The sequence below is a fragment of the Amyelois transitella genome, chromosome 27, assembly GCF_032362555.1.
Source record: "Amyelois transitella isolate CPQ chromosome 27, ilAmyTran1.1, whole genome shotgun sequence".
NCBI lineage: Eukaryota > Metazoa > Arthropoda > Insecta > Lepidoptera > Pyralidae > Amyelois > Amyelois transitella.
In genome coordinates, this window is record NC_083530.1 from 3,568,212 (window position 1) to 3,583,741 (window position 15,530).

The following is a 15,530-nucleotide window of genomic DNA, read 5'->3' on the forward strand; positions in this document are numbered from 1 at the left end:
AATGAATAATAAAATACCAAACAATATCAAAAACCACTTTTATTAATACCTAATTTTAATGGCAATTTCAACATTTATTGTAAAAACATTTAGTCTACGTAATGAAGAACTTAAAAACTCAGTTAAAACTTTATTACATTTACATAAATATAGTATTTACAAAATCCTTTGGATGTATTTTATTTAATCGGAAATTTAATATGCTAATTGAATCTAATTTTTAAAGTTGTTAAACACGAAATTGATTTAAAGTATTTCTTAAAACTTAAAGAAGAAAAGTAAGTACAAAAACGTTATTTTTTTGTTATTATACCCATTTGGAAAAACACAAATAAAATTAATAGCCACAAAAATGAATGTTAGACATATTGAGAAACAAAAGCAAAACATGCTTCAATCAGATATAAAAAATATCCACTGATCATAACAAACTAACTTTCATCAAATTTCATAATTATTCAGTATATTATTGAAACTATTTTTTTTAATTGTAATTTTATTCATTTCATCATAATGTTTAATAATTTTTTTTTTAATTCTCATAAGTAGATAATGTAAGTTTAGAAATACAATCACATAGTACATAAGTAATTACAATTCTCATAGTATAGTAAAAATTCAATTCAAATTCAGTCTTAGATAAAAAATATGTATAAAATGACAATAACTCATAATTATTTTCTATTCATTATATCTAAAAAAATCCTAAATATTAACATAGTTTTCTTTGACTTAAAACAGTTAAAGCTTCACATTTTAGGCTCAATTAGGTTCTATTTCAAAACTTCAAAAGTTTTTTTTTTATATTTTAAGAATACAAAAGATGTACAATAAGAAAGACGATTTGATTAAGAACAGTTTTTGAAAATATAACACAAATGAAGCCACCAGTTTTACCCACGATCAAACCAAGAACTCTCTTACAGATCATAATACATATATAACATAACTAGAGGCCGCCCGCGACTTCGTCCGCATGAAAACCCTATCAATCCCGCGGGAACACTGAGATAAAAGTAGCCTATATGTTATTCTGGGTCTTTAGCTACCTACATACCAAATTTCATCGTAATTGATTCAGTAGTTTTTGCGTGAAAGAGTAACAAACATTCATACTGACATCCTGACATACTCACAAACTTTCGCATTTATAATATTAGTAGGATAATATAATATTTCATCTCTCTATGCTAAGTACTTTCGTCCACACGTCTTTTGTCAGTCAGTCACTTTGTTTCATATTAATTTGGAATATTTCCATAAAATTACTTAAACAAACAATCCTTACATATCTCAAATGGTTACAAATATTCATGGAGAAACTAATTTCAGACGAATTTCAGACGAAAATGCAAATAAAGCTGTCTGGTTGTAGATTCCAAATGGAATTTAGTTATGCAGGTCCAAATGTATCTTATTGCTTTTAGTTAGATAGTGTGAGAAGGATACATGTTCCCTGTTATAGAAAACTAGATCACGCCCGTGGATTCACCCGCGTATAGCGAAAAAAATAAATTTCCGTCTTCTATAAATAAATTCTATAAATTTCTCTATATGCGCCCCTAGACCTCATAAAAAAGCTAGACCCAGCGGTTTGGGCTATGTGTTGATATGTCAGTCTATCAATGTCTTTTTTTATACATTTGAATTTGAAGATTTGGTAGTAATAATATTTGTATGTTATATATAAAACTATCCCGGCAAACGGAACGAACATTGTGACACGAGAATTTTATATATGTATATCATAATGACATTATGTTAGAGCATCTTATGGTTGAGCTACCATGTCGATATGGCAAAACTATCACTTGCCTGTAACACCCCTTTTTTAATTTAGGTTAAAAGTAACATCCAATATAAAAATCTGACAAAATCGCTGATGCAAATTCCATAGAATCCTTACAATAGAATGTATTATATTAAATATAATTATAACCGAAGCGAATTCACACAAGTAATAAAATTATTTCCATTTGATGTAACCTACGTGGGTTGTCGTGAAGAGATTTCAGACCAATTATAAATTAGCTAGTAGGGACCTTATACGTGGGTGCCATTTTTCATTTGATTTCCATTACCTGTGAAAAGAAACATATTTTTAGGAAACACAATATAAGTGCGCCTATTATTACTTCTTAACAATGTTTACTTATGTTTTTTTTTAAATTAATAATTTATACAATCACGTCTATATCCCTTGCCGGGTAAACAGATCTAGCAGTCTTGAAAGACTGATAGGCCACATTCAGCTTAACATTAACATACTTATCATTCAGGCTTAATGATAGAATTGTGAATAAAATAGTGACGAATTGCCCATTAAGTTGCCCTAAAAGATAAATCCCATGTTTATAAGCCTTAGCCTCCCTTAAGTCGCCTTTTACGACATCCATAGGAAAGATATCGAGTGGTCCTATTCCTTCTTTTTAATTGGAAAATATACTATATGTATGTTCCAATCCCTTTTGTCAATCATTTTGTATCTGATTCTTCAGAGCGGTTTCTTCGGTGTTGCTTCATAGTCCAGGGTCCTATCTAACCTATCACCAACTATACCAACGACTGTTTATTCTGTCTACCTGATAAAGGAAATAAACGTACATACACACATACATAAAATCACGCCTCTTTCCCGGAGGGGTAGACAGAGACTACCTCTTTCCGCTTGCCACGATCTCTGCATACTTCTTTCGCTTCGTCCACATTCATAACTCTCTTCATGCAAACTCGGCGGTTTCGGGTACTTTTGACCAGGACGTCCTTAATTTGATCAAGATACGTTCGTCTAGGTCTTTCCACTCCGATCTTTCCCAACAAAGGTCTTTTAAACGTAATTATATATATACATATATATATATATATATATGTGGAAAATATACGTGTATATTTTTCACTTGCAGTGTTATTTCCTGCTAACTTCGTACTTGTGACTGGCGAAACAAATGATGAAGATTCAAAACTCACCCTTAGCAGTAATTTGTGTCAACTGCAAACTGGTACTGCTCCGACTGCTCGGAGGCAGGATGTACAGTGATGAGGACTGCGAAGATATTTTAGGCACCTAAGGATAAGATTTCAACATAAGGACATGATGAGAAAAGAACTTTTTCTGATTGGCCTGGGTCTTGGATGTTTATCTATGTGAGTATTTATTATAAAATATAGTATCGTTGAGTTAGTATCTCGTAACACAAGTCTCGAACTTACTTCGAGGTTAACTCAATCAGTGTAATTTGTCCCGTATATATTTATTTATTTATGGATAAGTTTATAAACACTGCAAAGGCATGAAAGCCATTAAGGTAAAAATAACGATTATCATTTAGGCTATAGGATTTGTGCATTTGGAAGAATTAATAAAACAAATAAATTGCGTTCATATCCCGTTCAAAGTAGAATACGGTTATTCCAATCACTTATTCTGGATGTCATGGACAATTTCCAAAAAAAAGCACTAACATCTAATACATCAGCAGTAAGGCGTAAAGCTTAGCAATTTTTTTTTCATGGCATATCAAAATAATTAAGCAAAACAGGTAAACAAATAGATTTTTTCACAGAAGAGAATTTGTGCCGAATAATTTCATACAATGAAGGAGTAAGAAAATCCCTAGTTTTCATATATTAACAACATATTAAGATGAATTCTTTTGTTCTTACTTGAGGTTGTGCACCACTAGTTGAAGACGATGAAGCTATGGGACTGGTGACAGGCCGTGATGATGATGATGAGGACGGAGAATTCGTTGATGTTGTAACTAGAGGAACAGAAGATACTACTAAAAAAATAATAAGTTTCAGATCATTTTGATCGAGCTCCGAAAAATAGAACTCGGAATAATATAACTAAGTAAGTCAAATATAGGTAAATATGAATGAGATTAATTATTGTTCTGACGCAATTATAACAATTTTTCTTTTCGTCTTGTGTTTTACATTGATATACAATTTGACAATGTGCAGAAAAGCGCGCGATTTAAGGCGACACTTTCCTATAATTTCCAGTAAAATATGGCATTTTCATTTTTATCTTATGTTATTACGATTTCCTTGGGAAACACAAGTTGGTAGTTGTAAACTTGTTATGTGAAGTTAAAATAGGACACCACAATGCAAAAATATAATCCTCCTCCAATGACCTGGATCCAGAGTAATGTTGGCTACGAGTTACGCGAGTGCGAGAGATTATTAAGAGAGAGATAATATTACATTTGAGAGAGATAATATTACAGCTCCGTGTGGTTCAAGGCACCAATACAAAAAAGAATAGGACCACTCCAACTCTTTCCCATGAATGTCGTAAAAGGTGACTAAGGGATGGGCTTATAAACTTGGGATTCTTCTTATAGGCGATGGGCTAGCAACCTGTCACTATTTGAATCTCAATTCTATCTTTAAGCCAAATATCTGAAAGTGACCTATCAATCAGTCTTTTGATGACTGTTGGCTCTGTTTACCCCGCAAGGTATATAGACGTGATTATATGTATGTATGTATGTAATATTACATTTCTATGTAATAATTATGCCGTATAGTTTCCAAAATCTCTGTTTGTATATCATGAAAGCTTAAAAAAAATAAAGATATAATACTTTTACTGCAAACTTCATCATTATTACTTTCCCACAATATGCTTTGTGAATTTCCAGTTGTTAATGCTTTAAAATTAAACAGAAACACACAGAGACCTTCACTGACATCAAACAAACGTTGTTTCCCTAACACTTTTAATAAATTCAAAGGCGTATTCAACTGTGACTTGGAAAGATAACACAACTAAAACAAATGGACATAGTTCAGTACCGAGTTTCCGAGTAACAATACCACATTTTAATTTACAAGGTTCTCTCAGTTTCTTTGTTGTACAATTTAATGTATTAGAAGCTGGAATAAGAAGGTACAAAATGTTATTGGGAATCGGAAATATTCTAGTTGCGTTAGCATTGAACAAGGATTAATTTTATTGTGACAAGATTTTCAATAGATTCAAGAAGTATCGTGTAGAAAGATGTAGCCTCTGCCTACCACATCAGGAAAAGGTGTTATCATGATGATGCACTTATGTCATGTATATTTTGTAAATTAAACAACTATATAATATCTAATAGATATATCATAAATTAAATTACTTTTCTTTGTAAAAATAGTTTTGTTCAAACCTTTGATACACATTGTAACTTGCGATGTAGGAAAACTTACATTGGAAATAGTACATAGTTATAAAAGAAACAAATCACTTTCATTGGCGGACTTATCCCATAAAGGGTTCGTTGTGAGTAAAACACACACATCCGTCAAACCGGCACATTGAGACAACTGGATGTGTAACCATGATCCAATATGTGTTAAGTCCTCTGCAAAGTTTGGAGAGGTTAGGCGGGAGTCGCTTCGTGTACCTGAATTACCCACTTCAGGATCGTGGTCATAGGTCATACCCTGGGATCCACTAAAAAGAGTTGAGAATAACTCGGTTACTAAAAGCCGAAAGGATGATATAATAAAATGTTCCAAACAAAGATAACCAAATTGCATTCGTGTAAACGAACCGTCAAATTTCAAATTATATTCATACATATGATCACGTCTATATCCCGTGCGCGGTAAACAGAGCCACCAGTCTTGAAAAGACTGATAGGCCATGCTGTTTAGCTTAGCGATAGAATTGAGATTCAAATAGTTTGCTAGCCCATCGCCTAAAAGAAGAATCTCAAGTTTATAAGTATATCCCTTAGTCGCCTTTTACGACATTCGTGAGAAAGAGATGGAGTGGTCCTATTCTTTTTTGTAATGGTGCCGGGAACCACACGGCTATGATATAATAAAATGTTCCAAACAAAGATAACCAAATTGCATTCGTGTACACGAACAGTCAGTTTTCAAATTAATTTGCAAAAAGCTTTCTCTTCAATCACATCCATCATGATACATACCAGAGTTAGGGTTCCGGGCGTAGTAGGGCGGCGGCTTCGCTGGCTGATTGCCGTTCACTTGTTGAACGTAAGCTGAAATTATTATTTTCGATGTAGTTTGAAGCTACTTAATTTGGCTAAGTTAAGTTTTTTTTACACGTCACTATATAATTTAGCTCGTAAGTTCGTACTAACCACCCTTTAAAATGGTAAACCTTCTGAAAAATTGTTCTACTTATGAATTGTATGTACTTCTTCTTCAACCGCTGTGAGAGCATGGCGTACTGTTACACAGGCTTGAGTCTTTAACAGACGCCAGTCTCCACCAATATTTTGTACATTTTTTGTAATTTTTCTGTGCCTACGGAGACGAAATAAATACTTTTTTACTTTTACTTTTTTTACTTTTTCTGTGCATGTGAATTTGCCATACAATTTTTATACAATAGAAGCTAGCATTAGATAAATGCGCCTATTCGCTTAGTCAACTTTTACGATATCCATCAGAAAGATTCAGGTTCTTAAATGCCGAGAACCAAACGGAACTTTCATTCAAACTATATTTTAATTTAATACTCTTGATGGCCAAATTAAATAAGTTTGTCAATGAATATTCTCACAAAAATTTACAAAGCAAAAGAAGACCTTATTACTAACTGCGATCACTTCCAGGTGACCATTAGATTTTTTTTACAGTTTGCCGCGTTTTATAACAGTTACATTGTCTTAATTAGCGTTCTTTTATTTTTAATTATTACTGGTACCAAAGGCTGATCGGATAATGTCTTCACATGGATTGCAATTTGAAATTGTTTATTTATCAATTAAAATCATGACTGAATAAAATAGGGGCAAGCGAAAACTATATCTAGAATAATGAAATCATCAATTTTATACAAGATTTTTTTCTTTGAAAATAAAGTTAACTAAGCGAATTATGAACAATAGTTTTGTATGCCTTCCGAGAAGCATCAGTAACTATTACTATAGATTCAGTAATAGAACCTATTCGTAGAACAGTACTTCTCCATTTCAGCCTACATGATTGGATTTCGTAGAAGGCGAGTAAAATGCAAAGCACTGACAAATAATGCATTAAAAGTCCTAATGGCTGGTTGGTTACATCGACGACTCGACCGTAAAAAGTCATGTAATGTTTTACGCTTACGATAGACTTGGATATCACTTAAAAGATGTTTTAGTGCTGTTGTCTATAAAACTTACTTTTTTTAAAACAAAACGTCAAACGTTATTTGTTTTAAAAAAAAAAGTAGGTAACGTCATTACGTTGTCAATGTGGTTTTCGTTAAGATATATTCGAATAAATAGTCAGACTACAGTTTTTGCACCTTTTCACAATTTGTTTGACTCAATATTCCCAACAATTACCCAAGAAAGCTGTTCATCTTTCCAAGTGTTTTAACTGCTCATTTAACATTTACTTAAATTCCTTAAAATTCGGGAAAAATAATCAGTATATTTGTATACAACTTGGTGTTCTCTAGTAACTGAAGCTAATAGCCGTTGAGAGCTAATTGACACGCGTTTGTTCCTCGCTAGTATGGTATAAAAAGTAAGCGACAAGTTAAAAAGTTAATCATTTCAAAATTTAATTTTATACCTTTTATTTACATAAATAATAGAGCTTTTTTATAGAAAATTAAATCAGGTGATGTATGAAGGTCAGTGTTGTGGTAATTTCGAAAAGCAATATATTTCTTATTTTTTTCTTAGAAATAAATAAACTTAAGGGCAACTTACTTATAGGACCGCTTCCTCTCAAGTAGGGGTTTCCATATGTCGCAGCATATCTTACATCCACGCCTCCAGGGATCATAACACCAGTGGTATTCGCCAGCGGTATCACTGTGTGTAAGAAAAAAAATAACAATTAAATTGCGATTAGTTAAACCAATCAAATGTTTCCCAGTTAGCCGTTCTTGTAGCATACTTTGTAAATTTGTGTTGTAAATTTTTTTTAGATAAAGTTTTCAGTTAAAATCTAACTAACAAGACCTTAAGAAATCTTGTCAAAAATAATAGTGTTTATTGACGACAGTTGACAGTGAATGTTAATTTCATTTCCGTACGACCCCAATAATACCGTAATACTCCAATATCAATAAGTGATACCTTGTATCCAATTTTGAAAATTAATCTATTCTATTCTATTCTATGTATGTATGTATCATTACTATAAGATTTAGAGTAATGGTGACCGTATTTAATTTCATACATACATAAACTAACGAGTTTGCATGAAGAGAATTAGAGGAAGCAAGTAGAAAGATATTGTCTGTGTCTTTCCTCCAGGAAATAGGTGTAATTTTTTATTTCTATAAAAACCATGGCTCTTATAGGACTTATAAAGATAATATCATAAGCGCTTACCATCTGGTCCAATGACGCCCGCCAGCCGTCCACAACTGGCTTGTCGACTCATGCAACCCTGGTTATATAAAGACCCATCGGTACTCCTCGATAATGAACCAGTGAGCGAGTCACAAGGCAGTGGGGGGGCATAATCCCTGGAGTAGTCTACGTAGGGCACGTAACCGTTGCTTTGAGAATGAGCCTGGATGGGGACATAACAATGTTAAGAATTATGATAGAAGACATTAGGTTTTGTGTTGTGCCGTGTGGTTCCCGGCACCAATACAAAAAAGAATAAGACCACTCCATCTCTTTCCCATGGATGCCGTAAAAGGCGACTAAGGGATAGGCTTATAAACTTGGGATTCTTCTTTAGGCGATGGGCTAGCAACCTGTCACTATTTGAATCTCAATTCTATCATTAAGCCAAATAGCTGAACGTGGCCATTTAGTCTTCAAGACTGTTTGATCTGTCTACCCCGCATGGGATATGGACGTGACCATATGTATGTATGTACATTAGGTTTTGTTTTCTCATTGCCGAAATATTGCAAGAGATCTCTTTTGGATTGCTAAGTCTGGTAGTGTAAGACGTAGATAAAAGGCGGACGGAGTTTGACTTTAGGGCAAAATGAAGCACCAAGTATATAGCCCCCTGTACGTATACATTATCACGCCGCACATATTGTCATCAAAAGTGTGATAATCGGCCGCTATTACGTCATAGATTAACTCACAAAATGGAAAGTTTTCTATCACTCACACATGCGTACAATGTCGCTATTATGATGCTTCACTTTCATTTCAAGCCGCAGTACGTCTGCCTATTTTTTCTACGTCTATGGTATTACCCTTAATTTTATTTTGCGAATTAAAAGTATTAGTAAGTTATGCCTCGACCGTTGAACTTATATTATTATTAACAAAAAAAAAACATTTTAATCAGGCAGAAACTACACGGCACACAATAATTCATTACATCGTAGTTCATCTTCTTGGGTAAAAGGGAACACACACAAACCAAGTACCCATCTATATGTATAGAAATTTTTAAAAACTACTCAGAGAATACTGCGCCCATTTTTCTTCTGTAACTTTTACAGAGAGTATCAGAATACAGAAGGTATATTTCTTTCAAAATACCTAAAACTTGCTGATAAGTGTAGAATTAGGTAATAATAGCAGTAGGAATAATAGACATCTATGATAAATTACAGCTTTCTAATATTACCTAGACTCCGAACAGATGAACAGACATGGCGAAAAAGGTACTGTTGACTACAAAATTAGTACAAAATAAGCTTATTATTAGGTATTAGCAAGATGAATAAATTTTGGTTGCGTTTCTAAAGCAGGGAGATTTTTTTCGTATCTGACTGTCATAAGACATAATGGAAAAAAAGAACACGAATTATTTAAATTACCTACATACATATATGTAATCATGTCTAAAGCCTTTGCGGGATAGACGGTGCCAATAAAAAACTAAAAGGCCACGTTCAGTTATATGGCTTTATGAAAGAATTGAGATTCAAAAAGTGACGCGTTGATAGCCCATCGTGTACAAGAATAATTCTAAGTTTATTAGCCCTTCCCTTACGACGAAATCAACAGGAAAGATATGGAGTGATCGTATCTAAAAGTACCGGAAATAACACAGCACAATTAATTGTTAATAGTATTAATCGTAAATACACGATATCTAACGATCAACTATTTTAGCAGGGTCATGAAGTGACCACTCTGCGCATTTTATTCTTTGAAGGCGCCTTCTTCACAATCTCATTGCAATCCCTGGGGTGAGCTGCAATATGCATGATATTACTTGGGGGTTAATGTTAGTTCTTGAGCTACGTTCAGCTATTTATTTTAGTTTCGTAGTTAAGTCGTGTTTAAATATTGCTTAGTTCCTCGTGTGTAGTTTTGTCTGTGAGAAACACATAAGGCGTTGTTATAAATTTATGTATAGTGCTAAGCTTATGAGCAAGTTTGGCTGAGTAGTACAATATACTTTTCTTTAATAATTTATTTCTAAGTACAGCTAATCATAAGACTGAAACAGTAACGATAATTGTGTCAATGATTCCCAGACGGGTCAATTAAGCCCTCGTAATAACCACTTTATCAAATCTTTTTACAACATGTAAAGTTTTCCAGAGTTTTGAAGCTATTTCACAGACAAAAATGAAATATTTTTTTGCTGGTTATATACAATTAATACAACCTAGAAAAGTTGGTATAAAAATAAATTTTCCTTGTCACCGTAGGACATAAATTATTCAATTTCAATTATAATTGCCTCTAACTATTTATATTATAATTTTCTTCTTTGAAGTTGAGCTTACAACATAATATGTCCGTCAAGATTCATTATAATACTGTCGTTTTAATTTTAAATATAGATGAATGTAAATGAATAAGAAGAAATGCGAGTGAGAGAGACAACTACCCCCTTGAATGAGGCGTATGCACATATCGAGTCTTCAAGTCTACTGCAAAAAATAAGACAGTAAATTTCCTTACCTTAAAATGAATGTTGTTGATTGGCTGATTGAAATCACCACTGTATCTCTGGTATTGCTTCATCAGCTCGTTGTCGTACCCTGACTCTGGAAGGGGAACGGGTCCAGCCAGTGGCAGTCCGAGGTTAGATGTCAGATGAAGGGTTGGATGAAGATCCGTTTCAGAGCCTGCGTTTGAGTTGTCCTGATAAAACAAAAATGTGTGATTTAAATTTGCTTGACAACTAGTAACTAAAAGTCTTGACTAAATGTGTAATTATAATATTAACTAGTCGCATATTATTAGCATTATATAGTATTTATCAATTTATGTTATGATTATTTATATTTTATAAATTAGCTTTGGCCGTAATTTTTTTCTTGGCTCCTGAATCAATCAAATATAAAATTTTAATGGAATCCGTAAATTGTTTACGGTTGCGCTATTGTCCTTAGTCTGATCGTTGATATATTAAGACATATTTTTATCACATCTTTCTTTTAGCTAAAGAATTAGCAGTGAATTTAGCTTTCTTACCATATCACAGCTGCCTTCAACCTGCCTCAATTCCAGCTTCAAATCACTTATATTAGAACTTCTATCGCTATCCTTATAATTGTCTACACAAGTTTTCCCAATGTCAGTTAAGTCTGGTTTCTTCTCGTCGTCTTTGTTCGATTTTCGATGACACAGCATTATTATCAACATAATTATTAGAACCAAAGTTAAAACTGAAGCACTGGCTGATATTATTAGAACGAGTGGCAGGGATTCTGTAGAAAAAGAAAATTTGAATTACAGGTTGTATCATCGATTGTGAATAATTTTAAGATTTTATCAGTTTTAGAATAGTTTCATCTTTACTGATATCCCTTTTTCAATTTTAATCTCTTCTTTCATGCACTTAATTATCTTTAAAGTTATCTTTACAAAGTACATCATAAAATTAATAATACTTACTGTTTGCGACTAAATTAATTTCAATACTATCCATTCCATAAGAGTTTGCTACTGTGCAGTTGTATTTCCCAAAATGTCTCGCTTCACTCTTTCTTATAATTAACGTAGATTTCGTCAATCGGTCCGCTAAAGTTTCTTCTAAAAACGCGTAGTCCTATAAAGAAATGAGCAAAAGAGAATCTGATTAATCAAATTAAAAATATTCTTTTACACAAAATATGAAACAGACATTTTCTTTATTACCTTTAAATAATTGTTTATCAATTGTACGTATTTTATGTAGTGAAGGAAATCTTATGTTAAAGATAAGTTCGGTTTTAGTAACTTTTACTATTTTCTTTTACTTTTTGGACAAGACGGTAAATTTTCTCAAATATCACATTAATATAATAACTTACTTGATTATGAAATGTATTGATCTCTCCTCCAGCGTATGTCCAAATGATATAATCAGGTTTAGGAATAGAAAATGATATACATTCAACTCTTACGCTGTCTCCTTCTACGCCATACTGAGTACCGTTTGATATTATTTTCGGTGCATCTGTGAAATACGATTATGCTATTTTATCACGTAGGCCAATTTATGTTCAAAATAATTAAGACCCAATGCAGGAATAATGAAAGCATAATGAGTATGTACTGTTGTCTAAGAATAAGGTCAGAAAATTTACTAAACTCTTTTTTTGGAATGTTTTAAAGCAAGATGTTGTTATTCTAAATTGTTACAAGCCTCTCTATTAGAGCGTCCTTATCTTGACATAATAAAAAAAGTCATAACACACAAATTTTGTTGGAAAACCACAAAGGGTCTTCAATATAACGAAAATTCTTAAAATTCGCGAACTAAACTTACTTCGCACATAAACTACAGCGGCCGCTTCTATATCTTGGTAGTTGTCAATGCTGGCCCTGCACCAGTACTGTCCTGCGGTTTTGTCTGTGATCGTCACTGTCAGGTTCGATGATTTCCCCACCCTCTATTAAAAGAAGATACATTTGTATGTATTTTCATAAAAATCTTGTTGAGTTTGCTTCGCAACTTTTTCATTAGTTATCAAGGGTATTAATATTATTACTACAGTAAGGAGCTATATTATCTTATATCAACTCTCTGTCTCTCTTAAATTTACAATTTAACCCGGAATCTGCTTAATAAATTTGACTATGTTTCAACATGTTTTCTTGTAGGCGATGATCTAGCAACCTGTCAGTATTTCAATCTCAATTCCTTTATTAACTCATTCAATCACACGCGGCCTTTCAGTCTTTTCAAGATTGTTGCCTCTGTTTACCCCGCAAAGGGTAAAGACATAATTATACATATGTATGTATGTATGTAACTCCAAAGTTTTTGGATTTTTTAAATTCCATTATGTGAATTCCAAATTGAATTATTGTAATACTTACTATGACCCGTTCATTTTCGTATCGAAGCCACAGTACTTTTGGGGGCGGATGGCCATCGACCACGCACGTCAGGGTTGCTGTTGACCCGGCTTCTCCTTCTACATCTTGTGGTCGGGTTTTGAATACTGGTCCATCTATAAAAACGATAACAGTTAAACTAAATATTAAAAGAAGACGGATTCATTTGGACAATTTCACTTGATCGGTAAAGCTCTTCAATACACTTTATTTGTCCGTAATTTGAGAGCCAATCTCAATAAGTTACGACATTACAACGACTGTATAATTTTGAAATGAATCCGTGTATAACATTTCAGAATTAATTTCAAATTAATTGCGATCTGGTCTCGTAATAATCATAAAGCCCCATAATTGTTCGGTTTACGAATGAAAAGACCAAAATGTAGAATGACCCTTGAAGAGGACAAAAGCAAAATTATTATCGACCATATTTTAAGTAGCTTTGGCTTACACGAAAATTTAAAACCAGCTAAGTGCGAGTCGGCCTCGCGCACGAAGGGTTCCGTACTATCATCGCGGTTGTTACTTCAATATTTCTTTTATATTCACATCTTTATTAAAATCACCAAAAAATTGCTTAAAAATTACGTTTGTTGTATGGAATTACTTTATTGTTATTTAGGTAATTATTTATTTTGAAAAGTAACACACAAGTGCAAGTTCTGTAAAAAAATTAAGCGTCTACCTGTTACCGTTATTAATATCGTATTGACCAAAAAATTACGAAAAAAACACGTTTCGTCTTTTTCATTGTTCGATTGGAATTAGACAAACTAAGTCTACTTTTGCCCCGGCGCTTTGCTTGCATAGAATTACTCTAAATTTTGATCGATTCCTAACCTTTTTCAGATGAGAATGATTATTTTGTTTTAAGAAAGTTATCTTAGCCATTATACATTTAACAATGAATATAAAACTTATTACGAGTATAATCATGTTTGTATTATGACATACTTTTTGAAGACGATATAATCTGTCACTATTTGAATCTCAATTCCATCTTAAAAGACATACAGCTGAACGTGGTCTTCCAGGCTTTTAGAGATAGTTGACTCTGTCTACGCTGTAGGTGATAAAGACGTGACTATATGTATGTTTGCATATTATATAAATAGTAAATTTTTTAATGATTCTGTAACAATTTCACCTCCATGTGAATCCAGCGTAAAGCTTTCGTTCGTTTAATTGGACGATTATAATTCCACGAAGCTTTATTTGTAAAAGGCTCTTAAGGAATCGTTGATAGAATTGGAGCATTTTTTTGTACTTTTAATCGAAGTTAGGGTCGCCGTGTTATTTTTACAACACTTTTTTTGTTATTATGAAAAAGTTGAGGAATGTTTGTTACAGTTTGAAACAAAATACCTAAATATTACAATATTTTTTTTACATCATTAAATCCTCTCTAGTATGCCGTAAAAGGCGACTAAGGGATACGCTTAAAAACTTGGTATTCTTCTTTTAGGCGACGGGCTAGCAACCTGTCACTATACGATTTACAATTTAAGCCAAACAGCCGAACGTGGCCTATCAGTCTTGACCGTATGCCTATTGATTTTGATCAAATATACCTAAACCATCGGTTCAAGACAGGTATATGTGTTACAAAACTACATACAAAACAAGTATTAAATGTAAAAGAAGTCTGCAGAGATTCTGGCAAGTGGAATGATATAGTCTCTCCGAACTCCTAAAAAGAGGCGCGATATATCATTGTTCCTATGAGAGATGAAAACATATTACCTAAGTATAAGAGTGAAATGAAATCCAATTACGTCCTGGATCCAGTAGGAATTGAAGGAGATAAAATATACATCAGAGATTAATAAAAGTAAACCAGTATAATGGTTCGAATAAAAACTAGCCGCTTTTACGATTAAGAAGCCTATAAAGAGGCTCCGTTCCTATTCCCATTTCTTGGTCGGAGTACATTTTAAGCTGTGACGTAGAAATGGGAATGTAAGTTTAGTGAGTTCTGAATTGGAATGTAATTACATGAATCAATTAAACTGAACAATGTATTCTCTCGTCCACATTTCTATTCTAAGTTCGGATAGTTGTGAAGTTGACGTTGTTGAAGAAAATGCTGCAGTGCAGTTTGATACCGCTTCTTCTGCACTGACGCTTTGGAAGCGGCAGTAAACTTAGTTTCAATTAATTTATTTGACGTTAACCTATGTTGTGAAATCAAAAGATATGACAATTATTAAGTGATATGAAGTATCTTATAATAATTAATAAAATTTTTCAATAACAATTTGCATTTGGATTTCATTAAAACAGGGTCACAATACATTATTCAATATTATACCTACGAAACAGATTACACAGATTGAGTTACCCTCGAAGTAA

General features: G+C 33.0%; 1 protein-coding gene across 1 annotated transcript in view; it reads right to left on the reverse strand.

The window, feature by feature from the left end:
- Positions 1–1,885: 1,885 nt before the first annotated feature.
- The window catches only part of LOC106140423 (irregular chiasm C-roughest protein), a 49,182-nt gene continuing 35,537 nt past the window's right edge, over positions 1,886–15,530 (reverse strand). The window contains exons 10-21 of the mRNA XM_060952051.1: positions 13,158–13,291; positions 12,604–12,727; positions 12,146–12,291; positions 11,748–11,901; positions 11,325–11,560; positions 10,809–10,991; positions 8,304–8,487; positions 7,674–7,778; positions 5,934–6,005; positions 3,664–3,761; positions 2,968–3,064; positions 1,886–2,081 (exon numbers count right to left, since the gene is read on the reverse strand). Coding sequence (XP_060808034.1) covers positions 2,044–2,081; positions 2,968–3,064; positions 3,664–3,761; positions 5,934–6,005; positions 7,674–7,778; positions 8,304–8,487; positions 10,809–10,991; positions 11,325–11,560; positions 11,748–11,901; positions 12,146–12,291; positions 12,604–12,727; positions 13,158–13,291 — 1,571 coding nt within the window. The 3' untranslated portion in view covers positions 1,886–2,043. The remainder of the gene's footprint in view (positions 2,082–2,967; positions 3,065–3,663; positions 3,762–5,933; positions 6,006–7,673; positions 7,779–8,303; positions 8,488–10,808; positions 10,992–11,324; positions 11,561–11,747; positions 11,902–12,145; positions 12,292–12,603; positions 12,728–13,157; positions 13,292–15,530) is intronic.